The following is a 14,534-nucleotide window of genomic DNA, read 5'->3' on the forward strand; positions in this document are numbered from 1 at the left end:
CATAGAAACATTTTAATAGGCCAGTTTTAGTAGGAAATGGAGCACGATTTAACATTATTTAGTAGGTCTGAATTTCCACATGGTCCCGGCACTTACACTAGGATCGTCCCCTCCAGTGCTGACCCCACCAGAGTTTGCGGTGTCGGGAGAGGACACCCAATTTACATGGGGCCTGAGTAGCCCACGCCACTAATGGTGCATCTCGAGTTACAAAAGAACATAAGAAATAGGAGCAGGAGTAGGCCATCCGACCTCTCGAGCTTGCTCCACCATTCAACAAGATCATGGCTGATAGTCTACCTCAATGCCTTTTTCCTGCACCATCCCCATATCCCTTGATGCCTTTAATATCTAGAAATCTATCGATCTCTGTTTTTAATGTACTCAATGACAGCCTCCATTTTTCTGAGACTGTGATCCCTGGTTCTAGATTCCCACCTGCCCCATGCTGACAGGAAGTCTGACCTCTGCTGTTGTGCCGAACCTCCGCTGAAGATTTGGCAGGAGTCTGCCAGAGCAACTGTGGAATTTCAGCATTTTTTTTGTTGAAGGATTAAATGGAAGAAAGTAATGGCTTTTAAAGTTTTTACTGTTGTTAGCCCTATGTAAAATAGAATATAACCCCAAAGTAGTATGTTAGAAGCAAGTTGTCAAAATTCTAACATTTTCTTTTTATATGTGTTCATAGCTAAGCCTGTAAAGAAATCAACACCACAAATAACCAGGGACCCGAAGGTGGTTCATGAAGCTGCAACTAATCTGACTGTTCAGAAGGGAGAACCACCTGTCATGTTCATTGATGGAGATTATGAAGAAAGCAGGAGGCCTGATTCAAATCTTCAAGAAAGTGGTCAGATAATTGTCCATTTAGCCACTGAGCCTACACCAAGTGCTGTAGTGACTGCCAGGAATCATCTTGTGAAAGTTGATATTCAAAAACTTGGAGAGGATGTTGCCACACATAGTCACAGCGTGGCTCCAAGCATTAAAGCAAGGCCTAGTGATGAAGCCACTGTAAAAATATCAATGGAACAAAGTATGAGCACAGAAGTACCTGCCTCTATAGACGGTGTGAAAATTTCAGTTGGGGAAGGTGAAGTTGGATTTGAAGACCTGAATAGAGATATAGTCATAGCGACAACAGCTTTACCTGCCTCATTCAAACCATCAGTCACACAAGAAATTCAAAGTATAAGTACTCCTGCTAATAAGGAAGAAATAGTTCATCCCAGCATACAAACCATGTTAGCACAAATGGATATTGTAACAGATGAAGATGAGAAGCTGGAATTATCTGTAACTACCAGCACTGTGAGAATGGAAACTGCAGAAAAAGACACCCAGACTGTTAGACAACAAGAGATCAAGGAAGAACCCACCAGCAGCACAATACCTATAGTCAGTGATACTGCGAAAATAACAGTAGAAAATGTGAGTGGGAGTGCTGAGTCAATGGAGGGAGAGGGCCCTAAGACAATGTTATCAGTGGAAACCACATCATCAGCAACCACTGGCAAACTGCAACTAACAGAAGAAACACACATCACCAGTATTTCAGTGTCTCATTCAGAGGTTGAGGGACAAAAGCTGGAACCTGAAAAAGAGACTGAGAAAATAACAGCAACCGCTATTGTTGTAGCAGCCAGCATTAGTGAAACAACTTTGAAGACGGATGAAGTTAAAATTGAAACCTATGAGAAAATAGAAGTAGTTAAAGATGATGAAAAATCCATTACGTCACCAGTAGTACCAGTTTCAGTGGTAGATGAAGCAGTTTCTGCAGAACATCAAACTAGAACAGACTTGCCCCCTATGTTATCTCATGACCATAGTTATGAACCAAAGAAAGAGCGGGACAGCAAAAAAGAGGTGTTGATGCATTCGATGAGTACCTCCACAGCAGCCACTGGTATCATTACAATTCCATCCATAACAGCTGAAGAGAAAGAAGCCAAGCATATTGAAAAAGTTACATTGACAAAAGTTGTATCAGAAATCAGCCCACCAACTGCTGCATCTGTAACTGGGACTATTAACACAGTGGTAGCCCCAGGAACTATAAGAGCAATAACAATTGAACCAGGAACCATTAAAGTCGAAGCAGCAACTATTTTACCATCAGCTTTTTCAACAATAAAACCGACAATCTCTGTATCTACACAAATGAGCATCGATGAATCTGAAGGAACTTCTGTTCTGTTACCACATACCAGTAAGATAGATAACACAGAACTACATTTGGAAGTTGAACCCTTTTCTTCAGGGATGGTGTCCAGTGGAGATTTTGAAGGTGCAGGCATTAAGGTTATTCATACTGAGTCAACTAAGGTTATTGAAAAATCAACAATTCATTCAGTTACCTTAGAACCTCGACAGTCCACTTTTCACCACACAGTTAGCACACCAGAAAGTACTGTAAAAGTCTTATCACCAAAATATATTGATGAAGGTCCCATGGATGAAGATTTGACTACTAATCAAACTAAGGTCATTCAGGCACCTGCCCAGTCAATTAAGTCTGGCCAGATAGAAGAAACTACTGTTTCTGAAAGATTATCCTTGGGGGTTCCCATAAAGACAGATTTACAGGAGACCAGTACGTATGAGGCCAGTGGACTTGGAGAGCCAATCATAACTGAAGGTCCATTGATTCAGGAAATTCAGACAGTCTCAGATGTAGATAGACATCCAGAAAATGGCACAAAATATATTGATCAGGTAGTTTCTATAAGTCATCAAACACATGCAGACAAGGAGGAGCAACCAGAATATGTAAATAATGGCATACATCAATCAGCGACCGAGCAAAGTGTGGTGCATACTGTTACTGTCTCAAGCTCTGAAGTAGAACCAGATGTTTCTGCTGTTGAACCGGATAGCAAAGTGAATGTCACAATTCAGTTACCACAGGCTGAGTCAACAGCTTCTACTGCGCCAGAGCCAGTTATCACAGTTCTGAGTGCTCAAACAAAAGTTGTTGAGGAAAGTCAACAAGACTACTTCTCTGTATCTGATAAGATTACATTTGAGGTTCCTTCACCAGAGAGAGGGGAGAAAAACGACACGTATGATACAGTTGCAACCATACAAACATCGGAAGCAAAAAGTGCCGGTCATATTACTACAGTGATAACTCCGCAGGAAATATCAATAACTGGCTTTGTGTCTGTGGATAAAACTCTGCCAGTAGGACCAACACAAATAGATTATGAGGGAACAAAAGTTGTGCCCATAGCTACTCTGCCACCTGAATTCTTACTTCCTGAAAGTTCCACTGTAGCAAGCCACCAAAAGGAGCTAGTAGTTAGCACTGTTGAAAGGATTCAGTTTGAACCTGTGAGCGAGGAAGGTAGTGCGTTGGGTCAGGACACTGATTTACATCCACCCTCCCCATCAACATCAATTTTTCCTGCAGAAGTTGAGAGTGAGCCAGAGAAAGCAATATCACACCACCTTGTCTCAACACAGGAGACCACTTCAACCCCTGAGATTGAAATGACCACTTCTTCAGATGATATTGAGAAGACTCCTGATAAAGTAAGCTCAGTGATTACTGAAACACCTAAATTGGAACAAAGGATTACAACTTCCCAGACTGAATTACATGTTGCTTCCTCATCCATACAGATAGAAGAGACAGAGGGGTCAGCCACCATGGAGAGTCCTACAGCTATACAAGAAGCAAATACAACAAGCTATCTAACATCAGGATCTACTGATACCAAAATAACAACCACTGCATCCATCACCACAGCACAGGCTACTGTAATCTCAACAACACCTGGAATATTGTCAACAGTTACGGCTCCTTCTGCTGAAATTAGACCTGATACAGGTGCTTTTGCGACAGAACGTGAAATTAAAACCACAGTGAAACCTAAGCGTTTAGTAACCAGTGTATCTCCAATTATTATTGAAAATGAGCCCGGTGAGACCACATCCGAAGAGACTGTAATTATTGGTGAATCGGTTACCCTGCCTCCTGATATCTCTGAGGTTGATATGACAGGCAAAGTATCACAATTGGACATTGATCTCGAATATTTCACAACACCATCATCCAGAACAAAATTGGTGACGACAGCCTTTAAACCATCTCTTGCATACTCTAAAGCTACTCAAAAGGCTGTGGAGAGTTCAACATTTTCCACTGTTTCATCATCAGTTACAGCTTCTTCCCCAGCTGCAGTAGATACTGAGAAACAGCAAAAGCCTATGGTTAACGCTACAGTGCAGAAGAAAACATCAACTGATCAAGGCAAGTTTTTTTTAAAATTTGCTTTTTAAAAAAACATGTATATTTTTGCTGTAGTTAAGATAATCTGTTATATCTATTGAGGGTCAGTTGTTTAAATGTTATTGGGGATTAGTGGCATTATAACTTTGCAGAACCTCAACCTCTTACCCAGGGACTATTATAGTGGTGGTTGATGCTATTTAAAATACACAGAAACCCAAGAGTGTCGGAAACCAATTTTACTATGGCCATTGTACAGGTGCTACGTTTGTTAGTGTGCCCCTATGGTTTGAAATAGTTTTTTGTACTCTACCAGCAGAGTGCTCTGGCTTTTGCCTGGTTGTTGTTCTGTTATTAAGTGTGTGAAGACAATTGTTAAAGTGAATATAATCTTTAAATTTGAGTGAGTGACTTCTTTGTAGAGTGATGGAAGCAATTGTTTTGGTTTCAGTACAGTTATCTTTCTCATGTGGATCTGAAATCTTCTCTAAAAGCCACTAATGCTGAATTAGATCATCTAGGCTTATTTGATTCAACAATGTTCCGTCTTGTAAAAGGACCATGTTAAAGCAATGTTCTAAATATCAGCTTGACTCAATAGTAGCACTCTTGCCTCTTGAGTCCAAAGGTGATGGATTCCAGCTTCAAAACAGGACTTGAGTACATAATTCAGGTTGACACTTCAGGCCCATACAGAGCAAATGCTGCGCTGTTAGAGGCGGCATCTTTCAGGTGGATGTAAAAGATTCATGGCACTTTGAAGAAGAGAAGGGACTTCATTCCACCACCAAACAGAATGGCATAGCTCGTCACTCATCTCATTGCTGTTTGTGGAATCTTGCCGTGTGCAAATTGGTGGCCGCTTTTCCTTACAAACAGCAGTGACTACACCTCAAAAGAGATTTATTGGTTGTGAAGTGCTTTGGGATGTCCTGTGTGTAAAAGGTGTGGTATAAATGAAAGTTCCTTCTTTCTATAACTATTAAGGAATGGTGGGCCTGAAATTCCTTATGCTGCGATCCCAGCACTCATGGGGTGATTATGCCTGGTAGGGACCTCCAGCACTGACCCCACTGGAGAATGTGGGACGTCCTGTAATTTGAACACCCATGGTGGGCACACGTGCCACTGCGGGTACATCTCTGTTGCAAATCACCCCACACGTGATGGGAAGTCCAGTGCCAGCTGTCGCCTGGGGGTGGGATTTGCCAGGTCCCATCCCTGAAAGAAGAATAAATGCAAGGAGGCTGACACTAGCAACATATTAGTTTAAAAAAAAAGTCTTTCTTTGTGAATCCAGGCTGCAACCCAGGCCTGGAACCTTAAGGTGGGTTCCACTCCTGCTGAACCCGCGGTCAACACACCTCTGCTTTCTTGGTGCGCCATCCTCTGATGATGTATCAGGCCTCTGACAGGCTGAGGATGTGGGTTCTCCCGGTATAGGAATTCTGCGCCCTCGGTCCTGGCCTCTCTGCATGAATGGTGGCCTTGTTTGGGGTGAGCGAGGCCGTAGCAATCTCGGATGCTAGTATGGGACCCAGCTTAATCGGGCTTGGCAGAGTTTACAGCCATTACGGAGGATTCCTGCTGGAGTTATGGCAGGTGCCTGCGGAAGGGCCGGGCAATTTCAGAGCCAATGTCCTAGTGCAGTCTAGCCAGAAAATTAAAGCAAAATATGTTCCAGTTTAATCAATGCCAATGCATTCATATTTATCTGTTCCTTTCAAGAGGATTGTTATGTTATGTTCCATTCTTGTGTGCAAAATGTTCCATTTCTAATGTTACAGTAATGTATCTTTTCAGTGTAATATACTAGTTGCCTTTTAAATTGTGAAATTAATGTCACTATCATTTATCTTTTAGTGGGAGATAACTATCATTACTAAAGCAATTTTACTTTTCAATGCATTTCCTGTTAAGAAACCTATCTAGATCTATAGTGCTGTATCATCTTTATCAATACCGGGCAACCATTGTTGGATTTTATTTTCTCTAACATTAGTATTGACTCTAATCTGAGTTGTCGTCATGTTTCTTTTCCATATTTGTGCATTTGTCGTCCTGAACATGCCCAAAAGATAGGGTCTGCTTTAATAGCTTGGAGATTGTTCAGTGACACCGGCTCTAGAGGTTTATTTTTAGCTTTGAGTCCTTAATTATGATGTAATTGAAAATCAATATCTACTTTCATTTGCACAAATCTTACAAGATTTTGGCTCTGCCCTGCCCATTTTGTTCTTCAAATAGCTGGTCACCAATTTGGAGGGTTTCTTTTAATGACAGATGATGCACAAATATGTAAAACAAGAGAGAATTGAGTAGATCCGGACCACAAAAGATGAGGAAAGTTTTTTAAAAAAAATGTTTAGTATTGGTCTGCTCTGTAATGGGGTTGAGGGGATGCAAAAAATATTTCTCTGGGAGGTGAGGTGGGCACCCCTCCCTCGGGTGGCAGGCAGGAGCCAAAGTGTCTGGTACCATAGGGCTAGTGGGCACCCAAGTTGCACTTATAATGGTAGTGACACAGGTGTCTGCCAGCCCTATGTAAGTGAGGTGGCCTTCCTAATACCCACATATTCTGGTTGGATCAGCGCTGGAGGGTGGAGGCTGGGTGCGATCGTGACACGACTGCTGTGATTGTGGCCAGAGGATTTTAGGGGCAATTATGCAGGCAATGTTTGGCCCCCTTATGTGCTCAGACTACTGCCATAGAAATTTGGGGTGCCAGGTTACTAGAGGGCTGGTCTCTTCTGGCCTAGAAAGAATCAGGGCTGGGTTGCAGGCAAGCGTCTCATGAGTACCTTTAGGTCTGCTCTCCTACAGATCAGTGGCCATGCTGAGCCAGTGCCCAGTACCAATAACATGGCAGGAATTTATTCAGGTAATGTTGCTGTCTCACAGAATGGCAGCACGTGTGTGCCCTTCCGCTAGCCATCTCCAGTGCCTGTGCACATGGTGGGAAGGGTGTAAGGCCAAGTAGCCAGTGCCCGTGTGGCATGAATAAATGTTTCAACCAGCAAAGGGCTGTTTTTTGCCTCCTATTCAGATTGCTGCTGTTGTTCTTTGGGAAAATGTGGGTAGGTGTGCTCCTACATTCTATCATAGGTGGGTACCATGTGTAGCAATGGTAGTGCGATGTCCCCAATGTGCCTTGTCTGAAGGTGGCAGGGGATGACTGGGAGGGGGAAATGGCAGGCCCACAGCGAAATGCAGAAAGGTAGAGCCTCTCGAGTGTAAAAAAAATCATTGGATAAAGAGAGATATTCATTATGTTTTGTTGCCTATAGAAGAGACTCTGCCCCCTCCGTCATTCCCACTGCTGCTGATGCCTCATCCATGGCTTCCTTCACCTCGAAGGCTCAACTATTCAAATGCTCTCCTTACTGCCCTCCTAAGTTCCACCCTACATAATCCAGAACTTGTCCAAAACTTCCATCTTGCACTAAATTCTACTCCCCCACTATCTCTATCCTCACCAAACTTCATTGGCTCCCCATCCCCCAGTGCATTGAAAATCCTTGTTTTCATCCTCAAGTCCTTCCACAACTGTGCTCCTCCATATCTCTGTAACCTCTTGCAGCTCTGGTGAGATTTCAGCCATCTCAGCCCCACACTCTGGAACGTTCTCCCGAAACCCCTCCACCTAGCTACCTCTCTCACTTCCTTCAAAAGCTTCCTCGATAGTTACCTCTTTGACTATGCTTTCAGTCACTTCCCTTAATTCCAATCCCATCACCGCTTGGTGAGGGGTTTAAACCTATTTTAATTACCTTTAAAGGTGCTATAGAAGTGCCAAGTTGTTATATGTAGTTGCTTTCCACTTATTTTATTTTATCATTGTCTGACAATTTTGTTTTCAGAAAATGGTACTGCTTTACATAATACAAAATATCTTGCTCTGTGTTGCTGCTAAAGTGACTACAGTGTAAATGTTGTTTGAGCTTATAATTTGCCTGTACCAAGGATTTGGAAAAAAAATACATGAAGTTGTTTTAATTAACATCACTTAAATCTGAGAAACTGTTTCAAGTTTCACCAAATGATATCAAGACTTAAGTCAAAGAGGATTATATGATCATGTGAACAGTGCTTCTTTTGAATTCTTGTACTACGCCATTAGTTTGTACTCTATATGAGGTCCGTAATTTAATTCTTCAATCTAACCAGCACGATCTGTGTGACAGGTCATACCCTGGAAAATAAGTGTTGTATTAATATTCCTCTAATCAGACCATTTAGCAACCAAAGAGCTACGTTCTGTTTAACATTAAAGTAAAATCAATTGTACTTTGCTAATTGAGAGTTCATATTATGCAAGAGTGGGCCCAGGGTAGTTCTGGGAATGTGACATTGACAATGACTGTAGCAAACTTTTCCAAAAACAACTGATTTCTCATCAGTTATTGCGATACGAGGGATCATTTGGCATTTTGGATTCTGCTTTTGATCAGACTTTGAGGAGACTTAATAATGAATCTCAAATCAAATCAAGTCATGCAGGGCAAATGATAAGAAATTGCTAGATTCCGTCATAGTTGATATTTCACACAAGTGGTACTGTTAATTACTGAAATGTAGTCTTCCATAGGTTGTGCTCATTGACCTTCAATTTTGGAATATTTTTGAGTAATTTTAATGGAAGAGCTAAAAGATAAACTTTATGTGCAAAGGAATCTTTACTTTTTAAATTTACATTGTCGAAAGGGACTCAGAATGTCCTTGTCCTATAAAGAGGAAAATGGATATGGCACTGTAACTTGGATCAGTTCACCACGAAGTAGCAAAACAAGGAAGCCAAGACTTTTATTGGGACTCCAACAAAAATATATTCATGGAAAATTACAATGACAGAGTGGATGAATTGTCTATTTGTGGTCTTTAGAGAGTGATCTATACCCATCACAAATCAAAGCATTCATCAATACAAGGGCTGCCAGGGGAATAATGAATTAACAAATGCTAGAAGCTTTTTGATATATACAGATTCATGCAGTACTTTGGCTACATCTGGTAAGACCAGATACCTGTTAACACATATTTAATCCTTTTACTAGTGCAGATTTACCATTTAAGTTTGAACAAACTAGACCCCAGATGGCATTACCCTATATTTCTGGTTGCTAAGGAGTAGATTGTACGCATTTGTGATCCAAGAACATAAGAAATAGGAGTAGGTCATACGGCCCCTCGAGCCTGCTCCGCCATTCAATAAGATCATGGCTGACCTTCGACCTCAACTCCACTTTCCTGTCTGATCCCCATATCCCTTGATTCCCCTAGATTCCAAAAATCTATCCATCGCAGGCTTGAATATACTCAATGACTGAGCATCCACAGCCCTCTGGGGTAGAGAATTCCAAAGATTCACAATCCTCTGAGTGAAGAAATTCCTTTTCATCTCAGTCTTAAATGGCCGGTCCCTTATCCTGAGACTATGTCTCCCAAGTTCTAGACTCTTCAGCCAAGGGAAACATCCTCTCAGCATCTATCCTGTCAAGCCATCTAAAAATCTTTTATGTTTCAATGAGATCACCTCTCATTATTCTAAACTCCAGAGAGTATAGGCCCATTCTACTCAATCTTTCCTCATAGGACAACCCTCTCATCCCAGGAATCAATCTAGTGAACCTTTGTTGCACTGCCTCTAAGGCAAGTATATCCTTCTTTAGGTAAGGAGACCAACACTGCACACAGTACCCCAGGTGTGGTCTCACCAAAGCCCTGTATAATTGCAGCAAGACTTCCTTACTCTTGTACACCAAACCCCTTGCAGTGTAGGCCAACATCCCATTTGCTTTCCTAATTGCTTGCTGTACCTGCATGTTAACTTTGTGTTTCGTGTACAAAGACACTCAAATCCCTCTGAACACCAACATTTAATAGTTTCTCACCATTTAAAAAATATTCAGTTTTTCTATTTTTCCTACCAAAGTGAATAACCTCACATTTCCCCGCATTATACTCCACCTGCAGAAAGCTTCAGCCATCAGAAGTCCATATTTGAGATTTACCACTGATCTTTGTGTCCAAATTCCTAATATACACTCCTGGCAGGCAAAGCTCCAGAATAGGAGGGATAGTTCATAAAATCCCTAATGTTTCCTTTTTTGGTTTAAATAACACTGTTTTACATCTGTGTGACATTCTGGGTTTGAAAGGAGCAGAAACTGTGTGTAACTCAGTGGGAAATTTAACAAGGTTATCAAATGATTAGCAATACTTAATGGGCAAAAAAATTTGACTTTCAAAATTAAATCTGCAGCCAGACCTTTCTGCCATTGTACCTTATTACAACCTAGCTAGAGGAGTTCAAGAGTAAGACCACAGGGAAAGGGAATGCGACTATTAGCTTAATTTACCTTGTAGAGGTAGAGACATCTTCCATGAATTCAATGAAACTGTTTTTATTGAGAAATCTAGATAAAGGGCCAAGGCTCATAGTGCAGGATACATTTGAGGCTAAAAATAGCAGGCGAGAAGAAAAATTGATGTGACTAGGTGATGCCAAGCTTAGCTTTTAAAAACCTGTAAATTGAAGGAAGATGGTCAGATGGTAAAGGGAGATAAAAAGTTCCACGGGCTTGAGGTATGGGAAACAATGAGTTAGAATAGGAAACTTTGTGATGAGTCTTTTCTGCATTAGATGTGGGGGAGGGGAGCGAAGAAAGAGTGTGTAGGATGACATATTTAGAATAAGAACATTTCAATGAGTTATAACCTTTAATACTAACAATGAAATAGAGAGATAAGTGTGGTGACTTTCTTAAACTGCAGCTGATTTCAGCAGTGCTCAGACACTTGTTCATGTAAATCACTAAGTTAGTTATATCTAACAAACGCTGTGGTATGATTTTGTCAGCGCTTGGTTTCGACCGCGAAGGTGGCAATGTGATCGCCACGCACGCCCGAACTGGGAGGCCTGAGGCCGGCCCAAAATTGGAAAAGAAAATTGGGTGCCTTGTAAAACAGGCTGCCAATTCGCTATGAGCCTGTTTCGCGCTACTGGTGAAGACCAATTTCGGCCCCTCCCTTTTTTTGTTCCTAAAACTGTGAAAAAGCACTAGTACGGTAAAACTGATAGCTTTGAAGGGCTTATACAATCAGTAAAATTTTCATGCTGTTGTATTATCGATACTGGTGTATGCCACTACTAATACTTAGACTTCAGCTGGGACCCAAGTACAGCTGCTGCCAACTTTTGGCATCCAGTGTTAATGCTGTCTACTTTACATTATTTGGCAGCAACACACCACTAATATCACTATCTGTCAATGGACTAATGCTGATCCTAAAATGTTGACAAATCGACTATTATGCTGTTCGACAAATCCCATGGGAACCAGATACTGTTTATCCACCAATGCAGAGTAGAAGTGTCTGCTGGGAGGACCATGTGCTGGACGGCTTGATTAAGAACTCAAGGTTCTTGGATACACCAACAAGATGTATCCTGCTAGTCTTGCATGTATTTATATTTCATATTTTATAGGCCTGAAGGTTTGTTTTTAGTAGTTGCCTCATTGGTGAATAATTAGGCTTTATAGTACATGCCTATGCAGCCCACAGACAAAAGGTTGGGTACCCCTGCCTTATAGTGGAGATATAACTATACTTTTCACATAGATGCAAAGCAGTTTCAGGTGCACATCAATACAAAATTGGCAAACTTGTGGATCAGGTAGTGTGAGATCCCTGTTTCAGTTGAGGATTTCTCCAACATCTCTTCATGTAAATAGCTTGATAATGTCTGCCTAAGTAGACTGAGTCTGCTACAAACTGCAACATGGATATTTATTTTCTGCCACCCTGGGTTATGGTAAATTGCTTACTTGCTTACAGAAACTGTCAGACAGCTACTATGTGTCCTGTCAATTTGGATGACTGAACATTACACACATTTAAGACCATCCTATATAGGCTAAAACAAAAAAATATATACTTGCATGAGAGGACTGAAGCCAGTCCACAAGGGGTTAATCTATCTTTTCAGAATGCTGCCTTAAGTATTCTTCAGTGTCTTGGAATGGAGCAGTTTCTTTAGATGCATCAAATGAGCCTTGTCTTGCTTTTGGTGGAACAGTACAAAGTCTTAAAGTTCACCTTTTTGGCATGAGATCTTGTGCCTCAAACACCCATGATATAAAGTCTGATTCACCCTCGGCAGAACTGCTGAGCACTGAAAAATTCAGATATCTTGCAACTTCTTTTCCTTTGAAGTCAATCAAGCGTGATCAAAGGGGAGTGTCATGAAGACGATTAACTGGAATGTTTGAGAAGTTAAGCACACAGTCTCTAAGACCTGAGCATTCAACGTCTGCTACAGCCTTCCATAATATATTTCAATCCATATCTGAATAAAAGCACCATTATCTTAACTGACTCCTAGCAAAAGAAGTTTGCTCTTTCTCGCAGCTTGCCTGTGTCCCGTCTTTTATTTTGTATCTAGCAAAGGAGTAGCTTCCCTTTTAAACCTTTAATTTGAATGATACAAAATCAAACACCGAAATTCTTGTTTTGTCACAATCCACTCCTGGAAGCTGTTGCACTGGATCAAGTACAAAGTACCCAGGTGGTTGATTGGATCATTTGGCCATTTTTTAAAACACATTTTTAATGTTAGTAGGAAGCTGGTGCTCCAACCCTGTGCTCTCCTAACGTTAAAAATTCTATGCACAGAACTTTTTTTTTGTTGTTGACCTCAAAATGACCTGCAGCAATATGCAGTATAACTGCAGCCTTATTTACCAATAAAATGAGTCATTGCAGTCTCACTCTGGTTCTTGACCGATACTAGACATCAGCTGCTGAAATCCTCATTCATGCCTTTGTTTCCTCTAGACCCGACTATTCCAATGTTTTCCTGGATGTCCTCCAACCTTGCACCTTCTGTAATAATGAGCTCATCCAAAACTCAGCTGCTCATATCTTAAATCTCACCAAGTCCCGTTCACCCATGATCCCTGTGCTCACTGACCTATATTGGCTCCTAGTCCGCCAACGTCTCGATTTTAAAATTCTCATCCTTGTTTTCAAATCCCTCCATGGCCTCACCCCTCCCTTTCTCTGTAACCTCCTCCAGCCCTACAACTCTCCGCGATCTCTGCATTCCTCCAGTTTTGGCCTCTTGTGCATCCCCGATTTCCGTTGCCCCACCATTGGCAGCCGTGCCTTCAGCTGCATAGGCCCTAATCTCTGGAATTCCCTCCCGAAACCTCTCTGCCTCTACCTCTTTCTCTTCATTTATGATGCTCCTTAAAACCTACCTCTTTGACCAAGCTTTTGGTCACCTATCCTAATATCTTGTTTCGTGGCTCAGTGTCAAATTTTGTTTGATTACGCTCCTGTGAAGCGCCTTGGGACATTTTACTACATTAAAGGCACTATATAAATGCAAATTGTTGTTGTTGATTACCTTTGAATTGGTAAGCAGGCTCAGAGGCGATCAGACAGTGAACATAGAGGAAAAATTCATTTCATCCAGCTGCAGTAGATGGTGCTCTTCTGATGTTAACTTTGAGCAGCTTTCCCCCAACTATGTAGAAAAGATTTTGTGTCTGTATCTGCCCAGTATCTCAGGACCTGTGAGCGTTCAGTGCTGATGCTAATAGAGTGCTTACCGCATTGTAATAGTAGTCCCAATGTCAGTAGCAGTGCAGAGATATGAACGACACCTTGTACACAAGCTTTGCTGCAGGAGTTCCTCAGGGCAGTGTCCTAGGCCCAACCATCTTCAGCTGCTTCATCAATGACCTTCCCTCCATCATAAGGTCAGAAATGGGGATGTTCGCTGATGATTGCACAGTGCTCAGTTCAATTCGCAACCCCTCAAATAATGAAGCAGTCTGAGCCCGCATGCAGCAAGACCTGGACAACATCCAGGCTTGGGCTGATAAGTGGCAAGTAACATTCGCGCCAGACAAGTGCCAGGCAATGACCATCTCCAACAAGAGAGTGTCTAACCACCTCACCTTGACATTCAATGGCATTACCATCGCCGAATCCCCCACCATCAACATCCTGGGGGTCACCATTGACCAGAAACTTAACTGGACCAGCCATATAAATACTGTGGCTACAAGAGCAGGTCAGAGGCTGGGTATTCTGCGGCGAGTGACTCACCTCCTGACTTCCCAAAGCCTTTCCACCATCTACAAGGCACAAGTCAGGAGTGTGATGGAATACTCTCCACTTGCCTGGATGAGTGCAGCTCCAACAACAATCAAGAAGCTCGACACCATCCAGGACAAAGCAGCCCGCTTGATTGGCACCCCATCCACCACCGTAAACATTCATTCCC

At 41.9% G+C, this 14,534-nt stretch overlaps 1 protein-coding gene across 1 annotated transcript in view; it reads left to right on the forward strand.

Moving 5' to 3' along the window:
• The window catches only part of LOC137320871 (versican core protein-like), a 178,093-nt gene that overhangs the window by 62,727 nt on the left and 100,832 nt on the right, over window positions 1-14,534 (forward strand). The window contains exon 8 of the mRNA XM_067982803.1: window positions 689-4,258. Within this exon, the coding sequence (XP_067838904.1) occupies window positions 689-4,258 (3,570 nt within the window). The remainder of the gene's footprint in view (window positions 1-688; window positions 4,259-14,534) is intronic.

Source organism: Heptranchias perlo, chromosome 4 (assembly GCF_035084215.1).
Source record: "Heptranchias perlo isolate sHepPer1 chromosome 4, sHepPer1.hap1, whole genome shotgun sequence".
Lineage (NCBI taxonomy): Eukaryota > Metazoa > Chordata > Chondrichthyes > Hexanchiformes > Hexanchidae > Heptranchias > Heptranchias perlo.